The sequence below is a fragment of the Varanus komodoensis genome, unplaced genomic scaffold (genome assembly GCF_004798865.1).
Source record: "Varanus komodoensis strain SLA01 unplaced genomic scaffold, ASM479886v1 scaffold245, whole genome shotgun sequence".
NCBI lineage: Eukaryota > Metazoa > Chordata > Lepidosauria > Squamata > Varanidae > Varanus > Varanus komodoensis.
Window position 1 is genome coordinate 87,862 of NW_025335651.1, and position 26,868 is coordinate 114,729.

General features: G+C 45.0%; 2 protein-coding genes across 3 annotated transcripts in view; one reads left to right on the plus strand and one right to left on the minus strand.

The window, feature by feature from the left end:
- The first annotated feature begins 1,528 nt into the window (after positions 1 to 1,528).
- Positions 1,529 to 15,748, plus strand: LOC123024648 (C-type lectin domain family 2 member B-like). 2 transcript variants are annotated; one of them, XM_044432645.1, is made up of 8 exons: positions 1,529 to 1,639; positions 4,579 to 4,706; positions 5,626 to 5,730; positions 8,749 to 8,826; positions 9,152 to 9,223; positions 12,267 to 12,454; positions 14,209 to 14,312; positions 15,570 to 15,748. In XM_044432645.1, the coding sequence occupies exons 2-8, from the start codon at positions 4,694 to 4,696 to the stop codon at positions 15,682 to 15,684; spliced, it is 675 nt and encodes a 224-aa protein (XP_044288580.1). In that variant the 5' UTR covers positions 1,529 to 1,639; positions 4,579 to 4,693; the 3' UTR covers positions 15,685 to 15,748. The 2 variants fall into 2 exon arrangements, with proteins under 2 accessions (XP_044288580.1, XP_044288581.1); XM_044432646.1 differs by lacking the exon at positions 8,749 to 8,826.
- Positions 15,749 to 17,733: 1,985 nt separating this feature from the next.
- The window catches only part of LOC123024647 (killer cell lectin-like receptor subfamily F member 1), a 14,762-nt gene continuing 5,627 nt past the window's right edge, over positions 17,734 to 26,868 (minus strand). The window contains exons 2-6 of the mRNA XM_044432644.1: positions 24,607 to 24,705; positions 23,994 to 24,140; positions 20,555 to 20,709; positions 19,260 to 19,372; positions 17,734 to 17,857 (exon numbers count right to left, since the gene is read on the minus strand). Coding sequence (XP_044288579.1) covers positions 17,734 to 17,857; positions 19,260 to 19,372; positions 20,555 to 20,709; positions 23,994 to 24,140; positions 24,607 to 24,705 — 638 coding nt within the window. The remainder of the gene's footprint in view (positions 17,858 to 19,259; positions 19,373 to 20,554; positions 20,710 to 23,993; positions 24,141 to 24,606; positions 24,706 to 26,868) is intronic.

Below are 26,868 nucleotides of genomic sequence, written 5' to 3' on the forward strand. Positions count from 1 at the left end.
GGTTCAGACTGGCTATTCGTCCAGGCAAGTGTGTGCCCCAGGAATTCAGGTGTTTGCCTAATTTATAAATGCAGGATTCCCTTCTGAGTGATGTGCCACCGGAGTGGACAAAGACAAGGTTGAGAAGAGCATGGAAGCAAAATTTATTTATTATGCAAAGCATGGGCGGGTAAGTGGCACCCCAAGACTTTTGTAGCAGCCCCTCAAAGGTACCCTGAGACTCCCATCAGTGTTGAATTCTGCGCCCCCACTCACTGGAATGTGTGCGTGTGTGCATTTTTGTGTGGCACGTGTGTGCACATGCATGTACAATCCAATCCCCAGTCAGCATCCTATGAAGCGCTTGGAACTGACAGAACCGTGCATCCCAACCATATGTAGCCCAAGGGCTCCCAGAATAGCTCATAGAGCAGAAACACAGACTCTGCCCTGAAGCATGCAATCTCCATTCATTCATTTATTTTTCATTTCTCTACCACCCAACAGCCCAAGCTTTCCCAGTGGTTCACAAAGCACATTTTTTAAAAAACCCAGTAAAGGATACATTGTACAAAAATCATTTACCCTACATATCCTGTGGCAAACTACATATTAAACATGTTAAAAATTAAAAGAAGAAAAATATTCAGAGCTGTTAGCACCTAGCAGGGCCAAGGAGCTAACTGAATGCTCTGCAGCAGAGGATGATCTTTACCTGGCACCAAAAAGATGGAAAGGTTGGCAGCAGGTGAACCTCAGTGGAGTGGTCTGTTCCATAAATGGGAGGCCAGCACTGAAAAGGTCTTTCTTTTTATTGCCACCAACTGAGCCTTCCTCGCAGGTGGCAGGCAGGGGTAGGTCGCAGAACTTGATCGCAATGTCCGGATAGAAAAAGGTTGGGAGAGTGATCAGGTATCGTGGCCTCAAGCAGTGTAGGGCTTTGTTAGTCAAAACCAGCACCCTGAATTGGGCTTGGAAGGCAATGCAAGTGGGCCAGAATTGGTGTTATGACACGCACCGAATGCGGGATCCGGAGGAGGAGTGAAAAGTCAGCTCTGATTCCATCAGCTTAGAAGGAGAGGCCCAGTTGATTTGCACGCTACAAGCCGACTCCTTCAATAAGCACGAGTTGCTTTCGTAGCAATTTGTAATACACTGGTACCTTGGCTCACAAACGTAATCCATTCCACGACCCTGGTTGCGACCCCAAATTGGTCGTGAGCCAAGTCAAATTTCCCCATAAGGTTCAGTGTAAATAAGGTTAATCCGTTCTGTAACTATTTTTTTTAAATCACAAAAATTTGAAGCAAAGTGACAACAAAGATCGCGGCCATCTCCCTCCACCCCAGCACAACCGCGATCGAGCCCATGTTCCCTGCACGAGCGCGACCAGGATCACGGCCATAGATGGGCGCGATCGTCACCCCATGCGGAGTTCGCGACCGGAGTAAAAATTTTTCTTAAAGTTTTGTTCGCGACGAGGTACCACTGTTATTCATCGATGCCCGTACATGGGCATGCGCACATCCTGTCAGGGGAGGGGCATCCTGGAAGCAGATTTAACCGGCTGAATGGGGCGCGTTTTGCTGTTTCTTCATTGCAGCTGGAGGGTTCAGGTTTTCTGCGGAGAGAGAAGAAAAGGCCAGCCCAGGCTTCTCAGGTAATTGAACGGGGCTTTCTCCTTATTCCTTTCAAGCCGCTAGGAACGGGGCCGCGCGTCTTCTCTCGCTTGCTACTAACAGTGGGCGGAAGGGAGGCTGAGTGAAACGGCTGCGCCATACTACGCCGACGGGGCTCCCCTTCAAGCACAGCCGCTGGCGAGCCTCCCCCTTTCAAGCGAAGGCTGTGCAAGCCCATCGTAGTCTATCATCTTCATCCCCCGCGATGGCGCCTTCCAAGCATGCGACAAGCGCCCCTCACGCAGCCACGGTGCGCTGGCATCCGCCGCGTTTTCTCCAGCTCGCACCGGTCCTCCTGCTTCTCCGTCGTCCGGAAGTCTGGGTGGGAAACGGAAACGAGCGCGTCTCCAGCCGACTTTATTGGCCATTTTTCTGCGTAAACATGCATGGGTTCGCCCCTTTCCGTTCTCTGAAATCCTTGCATTGGTGCTAGGGTTGATTTTGGGCTTTAACTGTTACATTGCAGTTTTAACGTGTACATTGCAACTTAGGTCGCCCTTGAGCGTCCCCCCCCATTTCTGCCCTGAGCACAAATGAGATTTTTTAGAAGTCCCCCGCCCGACTCGAGGGCCTTATTTTGACAGACACCGTGGAAAGCGGGTGAAACAACTTTACTCCTCCCCCAGCCTTGCGTCTCTTGGCAGTCAGGAAAGCCCCGATCACGGAAGGCTTTGGCAGGTCCATTTGGGCCCGAGCTTTGCATCGTGCACGCTTAGAGTTTTCCAGCCACTGGGGTGGGTAGCAGCAGGTGAGCTAAAGCGGATCGGCCAGGATCGCTACGCGGCAGCAGCTCTCATCATGCAAACATTGGCGCGGCTCCGCGGGAGACCCGCGCAGGGAAGGGGACTCAGAGCCGTCGCTCATAAGCTTTGGATCGCGCAACTTTCGCAGTAAGCACGGATGGGGGCGGCGCGCTACAAGGCGGTCACGTGACGATTGAATGCCCTTAAATGGTGGAAGTTGCTTGGCTATGGCAGGATAATTTTTAAATGCTTATTCCTTAAAAATATAGGAATATAATTTTGTAATGAGATAAGGTCCTTTGGTACAGAATGCTTAAATACTCGCTTTCGCTTTGTTTCAGGAGTAATATGTCCCCTCCCCACCCTAATCCTGCTCTTCCTTTTTCCATTCTGTATGGCCAACTCTCCTTTCTTCCAAGAAATTATTATATTTCAATACCGTCCATGGCTGAAGCTCCCTTGCTAATTTATGACATTTAAAATGGCAGGACTTGGAAGGAGTTCATTCCCTGCCCTGATCTAAGTGGGGCAGTGGTTAAGCGCATGGGACTGAGATTCCAACAAATTAGTTTCTAGTCCTGGGTCAGCCATGGAACCACCTGGGTGACTTTGGCCCCAAAGTCCAACATAGCTTTCACTGGAAGCTCAGGTGACAGCGGTGGCGAGGAGCTCTTTCTTTCAGCTTCGGCTGATCCATCAGCTGCGCCCCTACCTGGAGAATGACCGCCTGGTGACAGTGACACACATGTTGGTGACTTCCCGACTTGACTTCTGTAACACGCTCTACGTGGGGCTGCCCTTGAAGACAGTCTGGATACTTCAATTGGTTCAGAGCTGCCAGGCTGCTGACGGGGACTGGGCATTATGTTCACATGACTCCAGTCCTCCGTCAGCTTCACTGGCTTCCCATTGAAATCCGGGCCCAATTCAAGGTGTTGGTTATGACCTATAAAGCCCTTAACAGCTTGGGTCCTGGTTACCTGAAGGAGCGCTTACGTCCATATAAGCCCGCCCACCCCTTGAGGTCAGTGGGAGAGGCCCTTCTCCGGGAACCCTCCGTGAAGGAAATTAGGAGGGTAAGTACTCGGAAGAGGGCTTTCTCTGTGGTGGCGCTCAATCTATGAAATGCACACCCCAGAGAGATCCGCCTGGTGCCGTCATTTTTTGTTTTTCATTGCCAGGCAAAGACTTTTTATTCAAACGTTATTTTAATTGTTAATATTATTTATTTATTTTATTATTTGGCCAGGGTGACTTAAATGTTACTGTTATGCTGCTAAATTATATTGTTTTATATTATGTTATTTATTTAAGATTGTGAGCCGCCCCGAGGCTTCGGTGAATGGGGTAGCATAGAAGTCCTCTAAATAAATAAATAAATAAATAAATAGCTCACAGGGTCGCTGTTGTGGGGATAAGACTGAGAAGAATAGTGTAAGCTACTAAAGTCAGTGCATGAAAAAAGCCTGGATATAAATCAAATAAGTCTTTGACATAAGTGTTACACTCACATTATTGCACACAAATATGCAACTTGAGTTAGTCCCTCTTGGATATAAAAGCTGTTGGTTTTCTTCCTAACTGCTGCCCAGCTAGACTGACAGAAAGATAAACAAGCAGGTCCCAGATCAAATCAAGCCAGAATTTTCCCTGGACCAAAGATGACAAAACTGAGGCTGTCATACTTTAGGTAAATTATGGGAAAGTGGGAGTCACTGCAGAAAACAATTATACGAGGGAGAGTTGAAGGCAGAAGAAGAAAAGGAAGACCAAATATGAGATGGATGGACCCCATATAGGAAGCTACAGCCTTGAATTTACAAGAGCTGGGTAAGGCTGTTATGGATAGGACTTCTTGGAGGGCTTTCCTTCACAGCGTCACCATAAGTTAGAAATGATGTGGCAGCACATAATGGCAACAACTGTTCCTGAGGCAACAGTAAGCAGAATACTTGCTTTCTGCTACCGTATAACTAAAAGCACCCTTGGTTCTGCCTGTTTCAATATTCATTGATTGGCCAGAGCTGTGTTAACTGAAAAGGCCTAGGTGACTTTCCTTGCCGAAGATTTGTGAATTGTTTTTTCAGTGTGCCTGTGAGCAGCATTTCCTATTTGTTCAAAAAACAGGCAATGGACCTATTTTGCAAGAAGTATTTGACAGTTTCCTTTCATTATAGGTTCTCTTCAATGTTCTCCAAGCATGGCGTTGACCACTACAGCAATTTTGTGATTGGCTCAACCATGCCTTTTCTTCGAATCACCTAGCACTGGTGTCTCCAGCTGAAAGCAGTCATGTTTTGTTCTGGTGGGTAATGCTTCAGTTCTTATATTTTATCCCCCACTTTTTATTGGCTGCTGATGCAGAAATCAGTCCCTGTTCTGAACAGGACCTCAAAATAAAAAGCACAAACATTAAGTAGACCCGTGGGGTGGGCAGCAGGAGAGGAAGCAAATGTGGGAAATAGTCAACTAAGGGGGATCAGATGCAATGAGATCCTTGAGGCCCCTATACCATTATTTCAGGGGCAGTTGGATCATGGGGCAGATGGTGTCCAGGGGATTTGAGGCTCAAGTGGTCACTCCCGTAACACCACTTATGAGTAGCACCTCCAGATAGGGCCAGGAGGGAATCCTGCTTAAAAGCTTGGACTGCAGCTGCCAGTCAGAACCAACAACACTGGGCTAGATGGACCCAAGGTCTGGCTCAGATGCCATTTGATGTTCCTGTGCATCCCAACTTTCCCTTCAAATGGAGTCCCACAATATACTAAAAGAAAATCAGCTTATAAAAACAAGCACCAAGGAATACTAAACTCATTGAACAGGAAGACTGCTTAATAATCCAGAGGGGGAAGGGAAACTGTTCAATTAATAAACAATAAAGTCGTAAATATTCTGGACTGGATCCAAATTTAGTCACATTTATAGTAGCCAATTAAATAAATTGGGCTTAAGTCAATTCCCATTCCTCTCAGTGGATTTATTCTAAGCATGGCTAAGTCTGGGTCCAACCCCAAATCTGTGCATTCCTACAGCATAAGCATGTTTGATAAGTAGCAAATAGTCATGGCTCCATGGCTGAGCAGGCACTAGAACCCAGATCCTCTGAGTCCCAGTCCCATGCTCTTAACCACTATACCACACTGGCCCTCAAACATAGTGGTGTACACTGTTCATTTTCCATACAACATTGACCATATACTTTTTTCTTTACAATATGAAAGTAATAAGAGGAAGAAGAATGACTCACCCTGGCACAAGCACAACATTCACTAAAGATGGACAGACTAATTTGGAACAAGTGAGACTCAGTGTTGATGAACCAGTGGGTAAGCCAACTTTTCTAATGAGCGAAAGTGCTGAGATTGAGCCTAGCACACAACATCTTTTTCAGAGAGTTGAATTTCTTTGGAAGAGGAATTTGCAAACATTCTAAAACTTGCAACACATGAGGAGGGAGACTGCGAATGAGTAGCATTGCTGTCCTTGTGTTTAGTATAAACTTCTGAAGCCTAAAAAAAATGAGACCTTCCAATAAGCAGGGTTTTGTATAGCTTTAAAAACCTGCAAAAACCTTGTGATGAGAGGGCAACAGAAATTTCCCTCTTTTCAAACATGTGGAAGAAAACTATGGGAAGCCAAGTTGCTCTGGTCTCATGCTGAACTTGTTTGAAAGGGAGTTTTGTCTTCAGCCCAAGAAATCAGCTTTGCCCATTGGCAGAACTCAGCACAGGGATGCCGACAGCAGTTACCGATCAAATCCTCTGATAAATACAGGTTTCTGGAAATTTGATGCATATGAGGCAGTGAAAGAAAATACACCCAAAGGAGGTCAGTTGAATAAATCTTGCACTTCTAATGACTTGATCAACTTATTTGAAGCAGTTTCACCAAACCATACTAAAGTTTTGATAAATTTGCTAGAAAATATGAAATCTTAACCTGCTACCTGTGGGAACAGAGCTGAATAGGAAGAGGGCTATTTTCAGATGGAAGAAATTTACTTGCATGGAGCTTTTATACTCACATGACTTTTTGTGATACCTCAATTCTGAAATCACTTTATTAGATACTGAAACTAAAGGCACCTCAATTCTGAAATCACTTTATTAGATACTGAAACTAAAGGCAACTCAGTTTGTTCATTCTCATGAGCTATTGATTAGTATATTGTTAGTTGAACATATTTAGCTTACAATTTTCTTGATATTATGGTCACTTGTGAGTAAATTCCTGCTGAGTTCAATGGGACATTCTTCCTAGTTTGCGTGTGATAGGATTGGAGGTTGGCCCATATCTTTGGTCAACTTTTGCCATTTCTGCTTTTGCTTTTTTCCCCTTCTCACTATTGAATTGCACAATTAGAATTCTGTAATTTTTGTTTGCCTTCTGCTGCCTCCTCAAAGGATGAAAAAGTTATCTGAAGGGTAAGTTCCTTTCCTGCCAAATTCTCCTTCTTGCTTCCCTGTGGAAAGAGTCGGAATGGGGAGGGAGAACAAACTTTATTTATTTATTTATTTATTTATTTATATTGCGATTTATATCCTAACTTTTTCCTACAAAGGGCTCAAGGCAGCTTACATCATCTCTCCTCCTCCATCTTATCCCCACAACAGCAACCCTGTGAGGTGGGTTGGGCTGAGAGTCTGTGACTGGCCCAAAGTCACCCAGTTGGCTCCATGGCTGAGTGGGGACTAGAACCCAGATCCTCTGAGTCCCAGTCCCATGCTCTTAACTACTACACCACACTGGCTCTCTATTCTATTAGAACATAATTCTATTACAGTATACCCCCGTGAAGTCGTGCTTCAGCGTTCGTGGCTTCAGTCTTTCATGGGATTTTTTTCCCAGTGAGTCCAAGCCGATCTCCTTGCAAGTAAGCCAGTGCCTTGCCGTACAGCAGCTTACTCGCAAGGAGATAGTTTCCTCCAAGTTTGGACTCACTCAGAGAAAATGATCTCTGCATGTGCCCACCCCTGTCCCTGCCTTGCCACGCGCATGCGCTCCCTGGCCTGCACCGCTTTGGCGGCCAGCGCTCAACGCTGGCACCAAATTTGCGGTTTTTCACAATTCAGGAACGTAACCCCCACAAATTTCAGGGGACTACTGACTTGCTTGTCCTTTGGATGGACTGAAGCTTTTCCGCTCTCCTTGCCAGTAAAGGCTTGAAATGTGGCCAAGGCAGCTTCCTGGCCCCTCATATGTGTTGCTTAGAGACACCCAGGATGGCAGGAAGATACTTTAAGCTGGACACTGCCTGATTCATGATCAAGCACAGCGGGAACTCCACTGCTCTGGCGCAGCTTAACTAAGATGTGCCATGTCTGAGCAATGAGGAGGTAAGGCCACCATGTGCTGTGCATCCCGCACAAGGCAGCCCTCCCTTCCCCACGTCCTTCCCTGCTGTGCCTCTCCTCCTTCCCCGCTGTTCGGTCATGCATGCTACAGCTTAGCAGGAGGGAAAGAATGGCTGCTTTGCACGGGACTCTGTGCTGGGCTGGGGGGATGCTTCTGTGTGCAGGGCTGAGGGGCAGAATCACTCCCCTGCAACCTGTGAAGTTCCTTAGTTGGGTTGCAGGTGAGTGGGAAGGGCCTGCTTGGCTGTGTCCCCTCAAGGCACACTCCCAGGGGTTTTTATTTATTGAGCAGGCCAGGTGCATTCATAGGAGAGTATCTGACCTATGACTCCTATGTGGAAGACTACAGGTCGCTGGAGGTGGACATTGCTAGCACCAGTGCGAGGCATCACAGCTCTGTGTTAGGAGGCAAGAGACCACCTTTTGTAAAAGGGATTTTAATAAAACACTAAAGAAATAGGGAATGGGGAAACTAAAACCCTTAAGGTAGAAGCAGACACACAAAAGAAAGGAGGGAAGGGAAGGGGGAATTGGAGAGCAACAACAACATACCATATCACCATTCACAGCTCTCAGAGCCCCTGGCCTGGTTGACCTCCTTGGACATGATAATAACAAAGCTTTCCTCTACTAGCTGCACACACAGATACTATACCAGAGCTTCCTGCAGCAAAAGGGTGACCTCTTGAAGAGGTACACACCCCATCATCAGTCCCTGCTTCTATCCAGATTTCCCAGGTCTAACAACTCAGGGTGTGACATCGCCTGATCCAAGGTGACCCAGGTGAGAATCATTTGCCCCTTACGGTCCCAATCTCCTGTCCAGCTCTAAGGGGTGCCAGTTTTCCTGTCCTTGAAGATAATGTACCATATCTCTCCCTTCTGCATTCCCAGGCCAGGCCGGGCTCTCCAGCCATTCTTATGCCAACCACCTGGCAGTTGCAATCCTTCTTCCACACAGCTTGTTAACCCCTTGTGCTCTGGTTGTAGGCTCAGCCATTTCACGTTCCCCTGGTCAACCCCAGAAACAAACAGAAGGCACTGAGGAGAAATCCTGTTGGCCAGCAGGTGGGTCTTCAGGGTCTGCAAAACATATGGAGCCTTCCAGAATCTAGAAAAAGCAGAATGGATAATGTAAAGTTCTTTTTTTTTTTTTTTGCATAATGTACACAGAAACCAGAATTTAGCTTTATACTGCATGTATTTCTTGTTTGATACAAAATAGGGCTCTCATTCTATTCATTTTTGGTAAAGTGTACAAATAGGCCTTGGGTAAAATATATTTAGTCATCTTGGCTGGTGAGTGGGGTAGACATTTGATAGATAGATAAATGGTATTTGTATAGCACAATTGTGGAAACCTGCAATAAACATGTGTTTTTACTTCTTTTAGTTGATGAACTTAAAGCAACATTGAAGATACACTGTCCAAAAGAACTATTTTTCCTCATTGGTATTGTCATTGGTAAGTTTTCAGCAGCATCCTTATGCCATCTTGCTACTTAGTAACTTCCAAGCATAAATGATTTCCGTTCCCCCCGCCCCCCACCATCTCCAGAAGGAAAACATGCTACTTAGGGAAAGTCATGTTTCTGAATCTGTATTTGTGGAGGTAAGACAAATCTATAGACAAGGAGTTGTATTAGCACAGGAACTGAGCGATGGGTGAGTTGTAGTTTAGGTGATCCCCCCCCCCCCCCCCGTCGTGCCCCCCACGATTCCATTCTGCATGTTGATTCCCCCTGCCCAGCTGGGTTGGCCTCCAGGGCTTGCTTACTTAACATGACATCTCACCCTGTGAATAGGTTACACAGGTGTGGGTTGTTCACAGAACAATGTATGGGGCATCCATCAGATGATTGGGAAGCTGTCCTCTTCCTTCCTTCCCAATCCTCCCAGAGGTCCATGTAACAGAATCCATCTTGTCTCCCCCTCACTGGTCCCATGCTCTGATCAACACCACCTTTTCCCCACTGATTCCCCCTGAAGCCCCATGCCCCCCACCCCCAGGTAATGTGCCATGGCGGCCCCTCTACTGATGCCTCCCTGGCACCTTGGAACAACGATCACTAATGGCTCATTCCCCTTAAAAAAATACGGGTCACGGATATGTGCACAGTTTAGCTCGTGATTTTGTTTTCAGTCATGGATGTTACCTACTGGTCTTTGACCACTGACACTTACCAGGACATGGACCAGACAAGACTTCTTATATCAGACAGGCATAAGTACACAGTTGGGTACCTTTGAATAATCAAAACCAATCCTAAACACAATTCCACTTGCATCTGCTTCCCCCGCTCCCACCTCCCAAAAAAGATCATCCTTTCAGGAATTGTCACTGCAAGTGCTGGTTGACCAGCAGTGGAGTCGCTGGCCCTGGGAGAGGCGCAGGAGCGCTTGCCACGAGCGGCAAGGCTTTGTCACTTCTACTGTGTGGGTTGCTCACTGCGTCCCTGGATCCAGAATGGGGTTGATCCAGTGGGTTCAAATATGTGACCCCTCGCCGTGGGTCCAGCAACCCCAAGAATAAGCCGTGGGTTGTCAGGCTTGCTTGTTGGCCAAAAACAAGGCACCCAGTGGGAAATGGTCTAGGTTCACATGCCTTGACAGCCTGTTGTGACTAGTTACCCACAATGGTTTAATGTATTGTGCAAAACTGGCCCCCCTCTCGGCCTAAGTAAGGATGAAAAGTGGCTGCTGAGAAGTAGGAGTTGGAGGGAGAGGGAGATGGGAGTATTTGAACCTCCACCCTACCTGCCAGTTCTCTCCTGAAAATATATATAAAAATAAATTTTGGGGCAATCAAGGATGTGGTTAATACATTTTTGGCTTCTGAACATGTAGCTCTATTTTCAGTCCTCACTGAACCTCCACCTGGTGGCCCAGTCAGCCTTCTGGCCACTTCTCTCTCACTTTCCTCTGCCATCACCTCATCCCTAGCTGTGGCTCCCAGAGCAGTGGGCTGCAGTTAGCATTGGCATTCCGAGTCAAACTGGACACACGGACTACAGTTTGTAAAATCCAAATAGCTGCTGCAGGATGGCCCCAGGTAGATTTACAACCACGAGAAGTGGGGTGTTAAGTATCCCCTTGCTGCAGTTCGGATTAAATCTGTGCTATGCTATGCTATGCTATGCTAGACAGCTTTCCAGATGAGCTCCTTGCTGGGCAAATAGAAAAGTTTTGGCCTGGCACCAAAATGAATAAACAGTCGGCTGCAGGCACAGGAAATGGATTCTGCAGTCAGGGTGCTACCACTGAAAAGGCCCTTCCCCTTGCAGCCACTCTTCTAGCCTCTTTCAAAGAGGGCTCCCAGAGAAGGATTGTGGCAGATGATCTTAAGGTCTGGGCAGGTATATATGGAAGGAGACATTTCTTCAGATATCCAGGCCCTAAAATATTTAGGGTTTTATACATCAACATTAACACCTTAAATCAGGCCCAAACTTCATTCAGTAACCAATGAAGATGGTAAAGGACTAGCACTGTCTGCCAGTCCCAGTTACCAGCCTGGCTGCTCTATTCTGTACCAGTTGAAGTATCTGGATCATTTCAAGGGTAGCCCCAGAGAGAGCACAATGCAATAGTCCAAGCGGGAGGTTACCAGAGTATGGATTACCATTGATGGGCTCTGCCTGCCCATGTAGTTGATGGATCTACCAATAGTACCTCCGTCTTGTGAATTGTGCCATCCAGGAAGGTCAACAGCACAGGGTGCATTTCCTGCACACACACACGCGCAAAAGAATTTTGCACTTAGCTTGTAAAATAGCAGCTTAAAAATCACATATAGAGTTGCACTAAAACAGGATAAGCTCAGTTCAGTGCCCTGTAAAACCTCAGCACCAAAAACCTCAAGAAAATACAACATGAAATAGGCATGCTTTTATGGCCCATTTGAATGTCTGCACTGCAGGGGCCATATCAGTTTTTGGAAAGGAAATCCATTAACATAAGGACCAGTACTGAAAAGGCTTTGTCTTTTTGTCCCCTGACCTAAAAATTATGGCAGACAGGTTAATACATAGGGCACCTGAAGGGCCATGCCTTGCGAGTATGGCAGGATGATATAGGTAACAATGATACTTCACATAACCAAGCCCCAAAATGTTCAGGGCTTTAAAGTTCATCACCTATTTGAATTGGCCCAGAAGCAATGCAACGGCTGCATGTTCCGACTGCCACCCTCCTTCCCCACAACATCCAAGCAGCCACATTCTATCCCAGTTGGCATTTCCAAGCTATCTTCATCGGCAACTCCAGACTAATGCATGTGTAACCAAATTTAGGCCCCTCCTCCCTAGATAAGGTAACAACTGGGGCAGCAGCCTAACCCAGTAAACGGCGCTCTTGGCCACCAACAACACCAGAGCATCTGCAAATAGCACTAAGTCCAGAAGAAGCATCCAGCTGCAAACAGAGTCCTTCAAGGACTGTGCGGTTAGGCAAGTAAGACTTCATCAACTGAGGGACACTTATAGCTGTTTTAACTTTCTTTGTTGTAGGTGTGCTACTGGGTAAATTCTTGTTACCTTCATGCCCATCAGTTACTCCGTTATGCCTACAAGACTGGGTTGGGTATAACAGAAGGTGCTACTTTTTTTCTGATGATGAAGGGACCTGGGACACTGCCCAAAGCAACTGTTCTTTCCATGGTGCTTCCCTGGCTGTAATAGACACTCAAAAGGAGAAGGTGAGAGTGCCCTTTGAGCAGCAGAGTGTGAATGGCATGTAGTGGTCACTGGGCAAGACCATGGCGCATGGGTGCTGAACAGTCCTGCAAATGAAATCTGGTCCATTTAGGATCCTAGTATAGACCCCTGGAATTCCCAGGGCCCAGATGGCTCCATCTCCTTCCCAAACAAGCTTGTGCACACATTTTTATTTTTATTTATTATCTATTAAAAGCTTTTGTTTGCCGTCCTATTATACAAGATCAATGAGATTTTTCTCATTCTAAAAAATTGAAATGCTTTGCACAGAGATTAGATACTGGCTGCTGTCCTGTTGTGATGCCCGTAAGCCCCCAAGCTGTGGCTTCTGGTCATTCAGTGCAGACTGGGAGTAGCTATGGAGGCCATTTCTACCTCTGGACATGCACTTGGTAGGCATGTCATGAGCAGAGCTGGCTGGAGCCAAGGTTCAGACTAGATGGCCCAGGAGGCCCCTTCTGACTCGCTCTGTTTCTATGTTCACTCCCTGGCCTTGTTGGTCAGGAGTAAACATATGAGCTTTTGGAAGAGAAGGAAGCTGAAAAAACTTCAAGGCAACTTGTATCCTGGTTGTTCCCATCTTCTCCCTTCCCCATCCACTGGAATACCTTATTTTATCCCTCGCCAAGGCCTTTCCTGACCTAAAGCAGCCAGCAGGGTTTCTTCCATGATAGCAGCTGGTGCTCCAATTCCCAGTTCCTAGGTTGAAGCACCGTCTTCAGCCTTGCATCTAGGAATCTGAAAGATCCTGTGATCCCTCAGATGTTGTTCAGGGGGCATAGGCTTGCCCCTAAGCTAAAAAATGCCAGCATTTTCACCCTGCCCTTTTTATACCCCCCCCACCCTCTTTTGAAATGGACTTTTGCCCTTGGGCTGAAAGAAGTTCAGGACCCCACTATATTATGATGCCCAGTAAAACCGATGCTGATGCTATTGAGCTTTTTCTCTTTCTTTGTAATTCAGTGTGGCAGAGTTATTCTCTGGTTTGTCAGATCTTTGTCTTTTTGCTCCTTTGTCTTTTTGCTCCCTGAAATGCCAATTTGTGGTGGCAGCCAGGGGCCTGTTTATATCAATTCCATCTTGTGCAAATGTTGTGGCCTTCCCATCCTTCTCTTACCCCAAATTCAGACAGCAACTAAAATTTCTGATTCTGTAGATTCACACTGGACCAACACAGTTTCTGTGAGACTGCTGTACAGGGCTTTGTTTTGGAAGTTCCCTTTAAGCTGGGGGCCATGACTCCACTAAGGCAGGGAGCGGAGGCTCCAGGGCTGGACTCCCAGTATGACCCATCTGAGGCTCCAATTGAGTTCTCCAGAGCTCTCAAGACTTCTTTTTCCAAGCCACTAATCATTTTGTGGTTTCCTGGCTTTTGTGCAGTTCCCACCCCATTCTGTAGAGGTTTGGAATGGCTCAATTAGTGGAAGATCTAAAATCTAAATTAGTGGAAGATCTAAAATCTGCTGACGTTTTGCTCCACCCCCTTCAGTCCTGACCTGTGATGGAAAGCAGCCCCCAACAGCTACTCCAAAGTTGAATTCAGTCCTCAGGCTCAGAAAGGCTCACACACCTTTGAAAGAGAATCAAATCAAGTGATCCACTACCAAATAGTGGATGATGGGACACCACAGTTAGTTATTCCATGAAATGATGGTCATGGTTTCAGCATTTAGGCTGGAACCATGTGCAAAGGAGATGATGGTGGTGGTGGTGATGATTATGTTTATGATTACAGGATTTCCTACTACAACATAAAGGTGCGAGTGACTACTGGTTTGGCCTCCGGAGGATAGATGAACAGCCCTGGAAATGGACGAATGGTTCAGACTTCAACAATTGGTAAGATATTTCTTCAAGTGACCCAGCAGTCAGAAGATCTTGAAGTGAACATGTGCTAATGGTGTGGTCCTGTGCCAAGAGAGGTCAAGAGAGAAAAACGGTTTGCAACTCACAGCATTCCTCAGCTAGCTTCTAAAAGTGCACAGCTCTGCACCTTAAGATGTTTCTCAGGGAGCCAGTTTTAATTAAACAAGTCACCATGAGAAGTTGTTGCCATTTTGCAGTTAGTTGCAAGTTAAATACATTTGTACTTACTGTATTTATAGGCTGCTCTCAGGGCCATGAATATATAGAAGAAACATCTAGCTAGCTAGATGAATAGCTAGCTAGCTATTCATCCACACATGTGTATAGGATACCTTAGATGTATGATGGCACTTTAGCATCCTTGGTCTAAATTATGCCATAAGGATTCCAAAAAATAAACAGCTCAAAATGCCATGAAGTTAGCTCCACAAAAAACACTTCCTGGGAAAAGCAGCCTTGAATAAATAAGTTTTCAGGTCATTTTTAAATCCTTTACTGTGAGGGCCAAGTGAAATTCATTTGGAAGGGAATTTCATAATCATAGGGCTATCATCAAAGTTTTATCTCTCCTGCCTGCCAAATTATTTGATCCTGCTGGCAGGCATACAAGCAGGACTGCCAAAGCTGAGTTCACGCAGGTGAAGTTGGACATTCAGAAACTGGTTGCACTTAAGAGTGTTAAAGGGGAAATGCCAGCTATAAAAATGTTGACTATACCTGGGTAAGGTAGATCTGCAGAAGGAAAATTTCCCCTGAATTATCTGATGACCGTAGAGGGAACCTCTACAAGAAACGGCCGAGAAAGGTGATCTATAAATTTGGAGCTTGGTGGCATCAATATGTATATAAAGTATGTATATATCACCCATCATTTTAAAGTCACAGGGAGATACACAGTCCCTTTAAAATCTTTTACAGACTTTTAAGTCCCTTAAAAGAATAAGTAAAATAAAATAACAAAGAACAAACTACTAACTCAGCCCTGAAAATCAGCAAAGGCGTAGGTCGACAGGTGCTATGGGAAAGGAATTCTTTCCAACAGATACCACTGAACACCTGTCACGGTGCTATGGGAAAGGAATTGCAAAGGAAGAGGTGCAATGCCCCAATACATTGTCGAAAGGAACCCAGAGTTCTCTGGGATTTAACATCATCTAAATCAGGAGGCTTTGGTCTCTGCAGTGCACATCACAACAGCACAGGAGATCACTGCGTGTGTTTTCATTGCAGGTTTCCAATTGGCGCAAATGGCCCTTGCGCCTATCTGAACGATGAAGCAGCCAGTTCAACATGGTGTGACACAGAACGAAACTGGATATGCAGCAGACCCGATCATATTTCTTGAAGCCAGGTTCTGGCGAATGGGGAGGCATAGAAATTTTCTAAATAAATAAAATAAAATAAATATATGAAGTGTCTCTTAGTATCACCTGTGAAAATATCCCTGATGGTGTGAAAGAAAGTGTCATTAAGTCCTCAACCCACTGTGTAATCAAAGGTGACCTGGATGAGCCAAGATTGAGTTTAACTTGGTATAAGTTAAACTTGGTATAAGGGACTTGAGCAACACAAGAAGCTACTGCAGTCCCAGCCAGCATGGCCAGTGTCCAGGAATTGTGAGCATTATAGTCCAAAGTGTCTCGATGGACAAAGTTGAAGAAGACTGTTAAAACCTGCATACTATAATTTACAAAATTGCAAATAATCCTCCATCAAACATAAATGCAGAATGGATTTTACAAAGCTTTTTACATGAGACAGTTTGTTAGCTGCATGCATACATACATACTAGTCTTGTGAAAAAATAGAAAGGTTCCAGCGGAGGGCAACAAAAATGTTCCAGGGTTTGGAAACACTGCCCTGTGAGGAAAGACTGACAGAACTGGGCATGTTCAGCCTTGAGAAGGGAAGACTGAGGAGGGACATGGTATCACTCTGGGAGTACCTCAAAGGCTATCACAAAGAAGGTCAAAATCTCTTTTTGCTGATACCAGAGTGCAGGACATGGAATAATCAGTTCAAGTTGTAACAAACCAGATTAAGGCTGAACATCAGGAAAAGCTTCCTCACTGTCAGAGCAATACAACAGTGGACCCAGTTGCCTCAAGAGGTGGTGGGGTCTCCCACACCAGAGACATTAAAAAAAAAACCCTGAAACAAAACAGGACGGCCATCTGAGGGGGATGGTGTAACTTGGTGTCCTGCAACAGCAGGGGGTTGGACCTGATGGCCTTCTTGGCCCCTTCCAATTCTACTATTCTATGATACTTTTGGTACATTCAGTTGTTGGTGTTCCACCATGGCCTCTTTGGTTGGTTTTCCATGACCAGTGGTCATTTTGGTGTGCTAGTTACAAGCTCTTACTGCAAAATTAGTGCCTCCCCCACTACCTCTTCCTTGCCATGACTGGAGCAATTCAGAAATAATGTTTAAAGTGGGTTTAAATTTGTTTTGTCTTTGCTATGTAAAAAGATGGATTCATATATAAAGGTACGTGAACTGTCTAAAAGGGGAACAATACAAAGCTAGATTTATTTATTAGATTTATATCCCATTTTTTTCTCATGAACATGAAGTGGCTTACATCATTCTCCTGCTGCTGCTTTCAATCTTATCCCCACAACCATCCTGTGGGGTAAGGTGGCCTGAGAATCTGTGACTGGCCCAGAGTCACCCAGTCTCAGTCCTGTGCTCTTAACCACCACGTCACACTGGCTCTTTCGCTTTTTTCTTCCGCCACGTGGAGGGAAATCTAGAAAGCATCTAAGGGGCTGTAGGAAGGAAAGCTCTGCTCATCTTCTTGGCTGGCAGGAAAAGAACCATGCCAGCTGCTGTCTGAATTTGGAACTTGACCTTGGAGAAAGGGGCCTTTTGAGCGACCAGGAGGGGAGGGGGTTGAAAGGCCAGAATGCAAGCTGCCCCGGGCCTCTCCAGCCTCCTCCTTTCCATTCCCAATGTACCCCCTTCCCCACTTCTCTCCGGTGTTGAAAAGCTCAGGACTGCGGGACAGAGACTGTCTCTGCCACACCTCCAGCCTTGCATCAGTTGCGCCTACGCCTCTGAGTTCAGGAGCTTATGATCACTGAGAAGACAGCTCGGGATTGTGTCCTACTTGATCAGCTTCTGTCTAATTGCCATCATTTATCCATTGTTTTGATGGGAAGAGAGGAAAGGGTTCATATTCAGAAAATGGCAAGGATATGGCTCCCCTGTTACGTTTTTATGCTATTCCACTAACAACACTGGATCTTGGCTAGAGATGGCTAACAGCAGTGCTGCTTCTTTCTCAGAAAGGGTCTCCTCCAGGCAGCCTGTGTGGTTTAATTCTTCCAGAGAGGCAAGAAAAGATCCTTTATTAGCATGCTGGGGTTGGTGCCTAGCTGCTGTCACAACCTCAGAACAAAATGGCTTCCTTTTCACAAATCCACCTGAATTCAGCAGTGCACATTTCAGAGCGGACTTTGTCACCCTTAATGATGCCACAGCTGGCTGCATTTCCTGGAAGAGGTAGTGAGATTCTGTGGAAACAAAGGTGAGAGCTGTAGTTATTAGCAAAACACACCCTGCCTTTCTATAAAATACTCAAGATTGCTTACAGCAAAAATGAAACTCTTCTCAAGGTGGATATATTGTTACACATTGTGGGGATGGCTAACCTTGATGACCTCTTGGGATCCCTTCGAACTCTGAAGTTCATGATGTAAAGAGAGAGAGTGAATGTCTGAAATCTACATGGGCTCATCCATTCTTGAATGAATTAGTAGACTACTGGGACTCTGTGGCCAGCAACTGCCTTAACGGGACGTCTCCTTTCTCGCAAGGAAATTTTTGCTCAAGTTTCTGTGGTTTTTGTGTCATATAAGAGGACTGAGACAAGTCAGAAAGGCACGGTTAGTTGCTCTCTCCAAGGAGCTGAATGTGCTAGCACTTTCATTAGGATTTTGATGGTAGGCAGCAAAGAACTCTAGATAGAGGATTAAGCTTTTCTCAACCTATATGTATATAAAGGTAAAGGTAAAGGTTTCCCCTTGACATTAAGTCCAGTCATGCCTGACTCTAGGGGGCGGTGCTCATCTCCATTTCCTAGACGAGGGAGCCAGCATTTGTCCGCAGACAGTCTCCGTGGTCATGTGGCCGGCATGACTAAACACCGAAGTGCACGGAATGCTGTTACCTGCCCACCGGTGGTACCTTTTTATCTACTTGCATTTGCATGCTTTCGAACTGCAAGGTTGGCAGGAGCTGGAACGGAGCAACGGGAACTCACCCCGTTGTGCAGATTCGAACCAGCGACCTTTTGATCAACCAGCCCAGCAGCACAGCGGTTTAAACCACTGCGCCACCTGCAGTCCCAATATGTATATATTTGTAACCAAATGCAATATATATAAATAAATGTAATATTTCCATACATATTACACTAAAAGTCATTAAGTCTCTAGTAGCCTCATTCCAATAGCCACAGGAAGTCTTTATTCTAGAACTCCAACCTTGGAAATTCTTGCTCAGTTTTAAATAATATTTGGGATGATGCATAAGACAACAGCTAATGCTGATTAACTTGGCGATATTCCTTTGCCTCCTTAGAGAAGCTGAATTGCAGCCTGAAAGGCAGAGCATGGTCTGACCCTGTTCATGTACATTTGTTTCTTGATTCATCACTGGGACATACATTATTTGCACAAGAGACTATCAAAGATCAAAACACTATAAACAATGCTATTGTACCATCCAACACTGCTTCAGCCACAGTGCATTACAACGGGGGCACTTCATCCATCAGCCACAAACCCCTGACATGTCAGTATTCAACCATCCAGGGGTATTTGCATATATGGCACTGGACTGCCGATATGGGAATAGGGCAGTCCCGATACAGACAACCCTCATATGGGTTACTCCATGCATATGGGAACTTACAAGGTTTGATTTAATGCCGAACCATCTACCCAGGTCCAGGTCTTCCTTGGGGATGTAATATTAACTCCAATCCAAACCGGATATTTCTCTTGAAGGATGCTGTGAATGAACTCCTGCCAACAACAGTAGGAAGACTGTAACTCTCACTCCACGTAATGTGCTTTTGAATGACATTTCATCTAGTGATTCTTGGGTGGTAATACCTCCCTGACTTCACACCGCTTAGGGTTCAGGCCAAGATTTTGAAGCAAGAATTGACATTGCCTTAGGCAGCCTCGGTCAATGCTCATTTCAACAGGGGGAGAGTGACTCTAAATCTTAATAGGCTTTTGAAACTGTTAGCTGCCATGACTTTCAGTCTGCTCAACACATCTGTGTACATCAGAATATGTGTTGCACTGTCCTATGAGCTTCAAGGATTCCCTTTGCTTTTTAATTTCCTTGTTCTGTTCTTGGAACTGAGTACCTAGAACTGTGGAGAAGGCCATCATCAGACTGCTTTTCATTTCGCTCTTGCCCACAAATGGCAGTGGGATTGCATGAGAATTTGGTGAGGGCAAACAAATGGACATGGAATCCAGATGAGAGTGAAGCCTGATGCAGGTATTAGCCTGCTCACATGCAGGGCCAAATTTGCAGGGGTTGCGGCTGTGTGTATAAGCCCCCACTTGCTTGGCTGCCACTCAGGCTCAAGCATTGAGTCTCAGTGTCTGCACTTTGAGCACAAAGGTCTGAAGAGAGCTCAGAAAGCATGTTCAGCTGGCAGAAGTGTCAGTGATCAGGAATCCTAAATTATCTGGGTTCTGGGTCACAAGTGTTTCCTAAGCACATACAGATGAACATGTTTAAAAGGCTCTGTACTCAGTTCATGAATGATGTGGTCAGGAGCAAGGGGACATTTGACGGCAGGATGGACATATATAAGTGCATTTTAATTGGGCTAAGAAAAGAAAAGTCTGTGCCAATCAAAGTTCCTGTGGAAGGGCATTCCAGAGTCTATATTACTTGATAAAACCTATGTATTCTTATACTAGTTATACAACTTTCTGTATTCTCCACCACTATAATATATCAATGCTTCTATTCCAAGGCAATCCACAGTGACATGTTGCTATTTCAGGATAGTGCTAAGAGGCAGAATGGAATGGAGCAGCGGAGAGGATGGGCTGTAGCCCGAGAGGATGGCTTGGCTCCAGCCCATCCAGGGTACGGGCATCTACCTTCTGCAATTTGTCTTTGCCACCCTCTGTTTCTCTCCCTGCCTTTTTATCTGCAAGCCACATTGCTCATCTTACCATCTCTTCCCTGTCCTGGAACACTAGCATTTGAGCAACCTTCCTGGAACAGTCTCTGTAGCTCAGCATCCAGTTCTTTTTATCTTTCGAAAACCAGTAGCACTTTCCCTTTTGTTCTGCCCAGTTGGTTGGACAGAGTTTACATGTAGCACCTTCTAGACAGAGACAGAAAAAAAATGGGGTTTACCTCTTGGGTTTGCTAATTCGTTTGCTCCTTGCATTGTACTCTAACGAAAATGAAGGCTGCTAGAAGAAGTCAAGCCACCTCTCTCTTTCTCTCTCTTCCTGATTTTCTTATCTCATTAGCAACTGATCTTGTTTTCTCCCTCCCTCCCATGTTTGCCTTCTGCTCCATGTTTATCTGTCTAAAACAACCTTTGACAACTCATGCCCAACAGACATATTAGACTATAACTCCCAACATACCCAGTCATGCTGGCTTTGTTGGACAAAGCTGTCCTAGAACAGTCTTTCCCTCCATATTCATCAGCCCATTTAAACCTGAGCATAGATGATACCTAGATAAAAGCATTGGCCTACTGTGTGACTATTTCATGCTGTGGATCATTTGCAAAGGGATTTTAAAAAATGAATTGCTAATATCATATTGCCCCATACAGATCTACTCTGTGATCATGCTTGGAAAACTGAGTACAGTTTTGATCACTGTCCCTCCAAAAGAGCTCTAAAGTGTGCAGAAAAGAACCAAAATGATCAAGTAATTCCCCTTTGAAGAAGGACTGCGATGTTTGGGCTCTTTAACTTGCAAAAGGCAAGTTAGGGTGTGTACATGGTAGTGATGTGATAGTGAAATTATACACTGTGTGGAAAAAGTGGGCATCAAGATATTTCTCTTCCTTTCTCATACTAAAAATTGGGGCCATCCATTAAAGCTGAATGGTGGGAGATTTAGGACAGATAAAAAGAGGTCCTTCTTCATACAGTGCATAGTTGAACTACGGCATGTATTGCTGCATGAGCTCATAATGATTTTGAAAGAGGATTGGGCAAAATCATGGGTGATCAGGCTACCATTGCCTCCTAGAAGTGATACTGGTCATCTCCAGTATCAGAGGCACCAAGCCTTTGCATGTCAGCTGTTCAGGAACACAATAGGGGCATGCTATTGGCCCAGTGACCTTTGTGTGGGCTTCTCATTGGGGCACACGGTTGGCCATGGTGGGAACAGAAGCTGGACAGCACAGGTGAGACATGTGGAACTGCTTTTCGCCCGAGAGACAAATTCTACTTGGGTCACATCCCAGTGGTGGAAGATGGCAAAACCTGGCAGGTGGGCGAAATACCCCAAATGCCAGCATAGTTAATTAAATGTGCTGCTGTATTTGAGTGCCAGCAACGAAGCCTTAAAAGAAGCATTTCAACATTTTTGGATGGGGGGAAACTGCACAAAAGCTGGGAAATGAATAAAACAGTCGGAGGAAAGGGAATGGACCCAGGAGAAGGGTCCGACCATTTGGGGAGCACTGAGACCCCGGAGGGCTAGCATTGCCCCCTGATCCTGAGGATCTGCATCCCCAAAATACTCCTTGGCCCAGCAAGACGTTTCTTATGTTCTTGTTCATCTTTGAAGTCAGATGCTTGCTCAGGAAAGCCGCTCCTGAACTCTTGAGGGGGCTGATTCAGGAAGCAATCCTGTACCCACTTACCTAGCAGTAATGGCCATTTAACTAGTGCCACTTAATATCAGGCAGACTTGTCAGAGTCACTTGGGAGATTTACAAAACGGTTATAAAATCATTATTAACTAATCTCTGCTTAGCATCCTCTGCTCTGCGTTTCCCTGCACTTTTCTCTCATACTAGTTGTGCTCAGTGTGCTCTTGTCTGTTTTCTTAACCACATAAACCACCCTCACTTCTCTTGCTTGAATCTCAACTGCCACTTTGAGACGACTTATATTTTACATGCGGCGATGTGTGTTAAAGGCCAAGAACCATTTTTCATTCTTTAAAAAGCTGCATCAGGTGGAAAGGAAATTATTACAAGGACATGGGGAGACTGTTGTTGAAACATGGGTTACCATGCTGTCTGAACTCAACTGTGCTGACAAGCCATGGCTTGTTAACCCTGAACAACCCATGAGGAGAATCCATGGTTTGTGGTTGGGTTGGGAATTGTGAGTTGTTCACCCTGGTTTGTTAACTCAGCAATCTACCTGCAAAGTGGCATGAAAATTGGTCTGTGTGGGTTACATAGTGATCCACCTTGCCTTCTTGTGGACCAGAGCTTAAAAGGCCTCCGATGACCCCAAAAAGCTCCAGTGGGTGGTTCTGAGCAGAAGGCATGGTGGCAGAAGAGTCATTCCTTCACCACCCTCATTGCCATGGAACTCCAGCCCACGTTTGATCTGATTCATCCTGAGTTTTCCACCCACATCTCCTTAGCTGATGCCCTACTCACTTCATTGCCCATAGTGCCCTGGAGAACCAGGGAGCTCTCTGGCTAACCTCGGTGGGAGAGGACTCTGGGTTAAAGTGTGCAGAGTAGCCTTAAGACCAAGGAAAAGCTAGCTTGAGAGAATGAAATGTATACTAACAGAATATGAGAATCAGTGGTTAGAGTTGGACTGGGACTCGGGAGAGCTGGGTTCTAGTCCCCACTTAACTATGAAGCTGACTGGGTGAGTTTGGGCCAGTTACTAACTCTTGGCCTTGCCTACCTCACAGGATTCTTCTAGTGAGGATAAAATGAAAAGAACTTTGTAAACCATCTTAAGTTTCTTGCAAAAGGAAGAAAAGTAGGGCATAAATGTAACATAATAATAAACAAGAGCCCTGCTTCATCATTCCAAGACCTATCTAGTGCAGCTTCCTGTTTCCTTCACTAGTCAAGCAGATGCCCATGGAAAGTGCAAAACTGGGCTTCTCCCAGTGTCACTCCCAGAAACTGGTACTCAGAAGCCTCTAATCCAGGAGGTAGCATAGAACCATCACAGCTAGTAGCCACTGATAGCCTTATTCCTCTGAATTTGTCTAATACCCATTTAAAGAGATCAGAAATGTTTATTAGATTTTTTTTCTTACAACAAACTCAAAGCAGCTGACATCATTCTCCTCCTCCTGCTTTCAATCTTATCCTCACAACAAAAACCCTGTGAGGTAGGTTGGGCTGAGAGTCTGTGACTGGCCCCAAGTCACCCAGTTGGCTCCATGGCTGAGCTCAGGTCACCCAAGTGCTCTTCCGAAGACACCACACAGGCTCTCTCTATTCCACCTTTCTCCATTCGTCTGAGCCTACATGGCCCACTAGGCTCCACAGCCATAGTTATGGAAGAGTTGGTGGGAACTGTAGTCCAACACATGTGGTGAGCCCTAGGTTGAGGGAGGCCAACCCATTCCATCTGATAAATGGTAAGCGCTTTCCAATTCTATAGGCAATGCTTCAGGTACTGTAGGGGAGAGGGACAGGTGTGAAGTTACCTTCAAATGGATCACACAGGTGAACAGCAATACGTTTGGAACAGAGGCTGTCTTCTATCCTTTTCAAGCTGGCCAGACTTTCTGTTTGATTCACAGTCGCATTCACAGTTCTTGTAGTTTCACATTTCTGAAACCTGCCCTGCAAAACTTAAGCAGTAAAAGAACGTAGGATATAAATCAGCCATTTGCAATATATCATAGCATGACTCAAACTTTGCCAGCAGTACCTGATGAATCACACCGATTTAAGGAGATAAGGCAGAGTAAGTCTGAGGGAGCAAACACGGGCTTCCCATCAACATATCTGCAACCTAATGTGAATTCAGTTTTGGTCCTTGAAAGCAAGTAAGGAAACTGGTAGCCAAGAGACAACTACAAATCTTAGTAGGGGAGTAATATTTGTTTACAGCTTTTCGTACACTTGGTGGAGCAACTATGGAAAACAGGATAGTTTTTCCACAATTTTTCAGATATGGTGCAAGGCATTGTACAGCAACGCATCGTATGATTTTGTGTGAAATTGGTTTGTCTTTCTGTAAATTTGATTTTGTTTACCTTGTTAAATGCTGCTTTAAAAACAGTGGTTTTAAATGACAGCCTTTCAGACACTTACCAAAGATGACCAACACAATCACAGTTACTCCCAGAATGACACAAGCTGTCCCTATTATCCCGAGTGAGATTTTGCACATAGTGAGCGTCTTGGAAGTATCTGCAAAAAGTCAAAGTTAAGTGAAGAGATATAAGCATAATTCAGACCTTCATTGCTAATCTCTGCATCATACAGCTGCTTAGGAAGGCCTTGGCAATTATAGGTAGCCTATAAATATATGCAAATAAATAAATAAATAAAATACAGATTAAGATTAGGAAAAGCAAAACCACTTTTAATATAGTTAAAACCTGTTTTAGGATTTTTCTTTCCCCTGTGCTTTGCATGAGTATTTGGAAAGTCACCATATCCTGAATTAGAAACCTTAATTTTTATGGCAGACGAATTATTGTTGAAAACCTGCTAATTGGAGTCCTAATCATTAGGTGACATGGTTTTACATTCAGTGGTGGACTATTTACTGGTGGATGCCTGCTGTCTACTCCAAGACGCTAGAGCTGGTTTCACTTTTATCCAATTTTTGGCATGGGCTGAAGGAAACAGTTTTGGAATTTGGATTAGACAAAGTCAGTGAAATGTGAGTTTCAGGTGGTCAGGGTGAGGGGGGGGTGTGCTGTGGCTTTATAAGTGAGCTCCTTGAAAGGAAAAAAAGGTAAGATATTAAGAAAATAAATGAATAAAGGTGTGTGTGTGTGTCAATGTGGGCTGTGTTAAGAATGATCACAGCCTGCATGCGCCTTCCGGCTCCCCGCCTTTTCCAGCAACACATTTGTCAGTAAATGATGTATCTGAAAAATTACCATAACAATGCTATCCAGTGAGGTTGCCCTTCACCTTGGAGGCTTGCAGGCAAGCTAATTTCCTCAGGGTAGGAGGAGCAGAGGCTGAGGCTGAGGCTGTGGCCAGACAATGCTTGTGCTAGCAGTTTCCTCGGCTCCTCACTCCCCTGGCAGGCCTACAAACCACTAGCTCTGAGGTTGATCTTCCTGCCCCAGACTGCTGCTGGTACTGCTCTTTTCAAGCGGGCTGTGAGGATGGAGAGAAGCCATTCTGGGATCAGAACCTGGAGTGTGTTCCTAAGGTGGGAGCTGGGGCTCCAACTGTTCCTGTGGCCTCCATCCAAGAGAGGCGAGGATGGGGCAGCTGAAGCTAGTTGGAGTCAGAATAGACTGAAGCAAGAATATGCCACTTGAGCAATGGACAGAGCAGAGGGAGAATAGAATAGAATGGCATATTTTACCAGCAATGTAAAAGCTAGAATCTGCACTGCTTGGGTGGGTGCTGCACAGAACCTTGGTTTGTTTACACATGTGGAGTCCCCTTTATTCCCGGAACAAAGCTGCCTCCTTTGGGAAAGCTGTCTCTTCTGGTTTATTATTGATCAGGCACACCAGGCAAACTCATCACATTATGAGGCTTCCCAGATTTGAGTAACATGCATGCCCTAATACTCTTAACAGAAAATTTTGCCTCTTTTGTCAATGTGCAAAATACATCTTGCTAGCTATGGGTGCATGGCAATATATGGAAGTGAAACATTCAGGTTTGAGCCTGCTGCGTTTACAACTTCAGAGCTGTTTGTGTTATTAGAAGTACTGAGTGAGGCTGAAAAGCTACATCAGCTTACAATTCTTGTCTATAAGAATTATCAGTGAATAAAGAAGATATACAGAGGCTTAACCAAGAATGGATCTATCTATCTATCTATCTATCTATCTATCTATCTATCTTAAATCCTGCCCTTCACAATGTCTCAAGGTGGTAATACAAAAAAAAATAAATAAGATACAACATCAACATTGCAATAAATAAAATCCAATCTTAAAACACTATTAACTTTTAAAATGATGGGAAAATAAAAAGGTTGCAAATAATGAACTGGAGTGCCCCATCTTGCCCAACTAATGGAGTGCTTCATTATTACCTGTTTTTCAGTGAGTCAAAGGCTACACTTAATTCAGCAAAAAGTGATGTTTTGAATATACCACATCTTTTTGATAAGTTAATTATATCAGCCATTTGGTGGAGGAGCAATGCAGCTAACAATTTTGTTGTTGGTACGGTTTGGCAATGCACAATGCTTCCTTTTGGGAGGAGGTAATAAATCTTGTGATGGCAAATTCTTTAATATTCAAGGGTACAGATATTCCTTTGAATTATGTACCCATCTCTTGGAATTTTATGTAAGGTGAATGCACATGGATTTTCTGTTCCCGTTTAACAGTTAAAAGACTAATACTGCAGCACTAGAAGCCTGTCTGG

Excerpts from the sequence above, each read along its gene's own strand:
- LOC123024648 (XM_044432645.1), top strand. Across the intron at positions 8,827-9,151 it reads GAAATCCTGTTGGCCAGCAG|TTGATGAACTTAAAGCAACA; the intron begins GTGGGTCTTCAG and ends TACTTCTTTTAG. Across the intron at positions 12,455-14,208 it reads TAGACACTCAAAAGGAGAAG|GATTTCCTACTACAACATAA; the intron begins GTGAGAGTGCCC and ends TTATGATTACAG.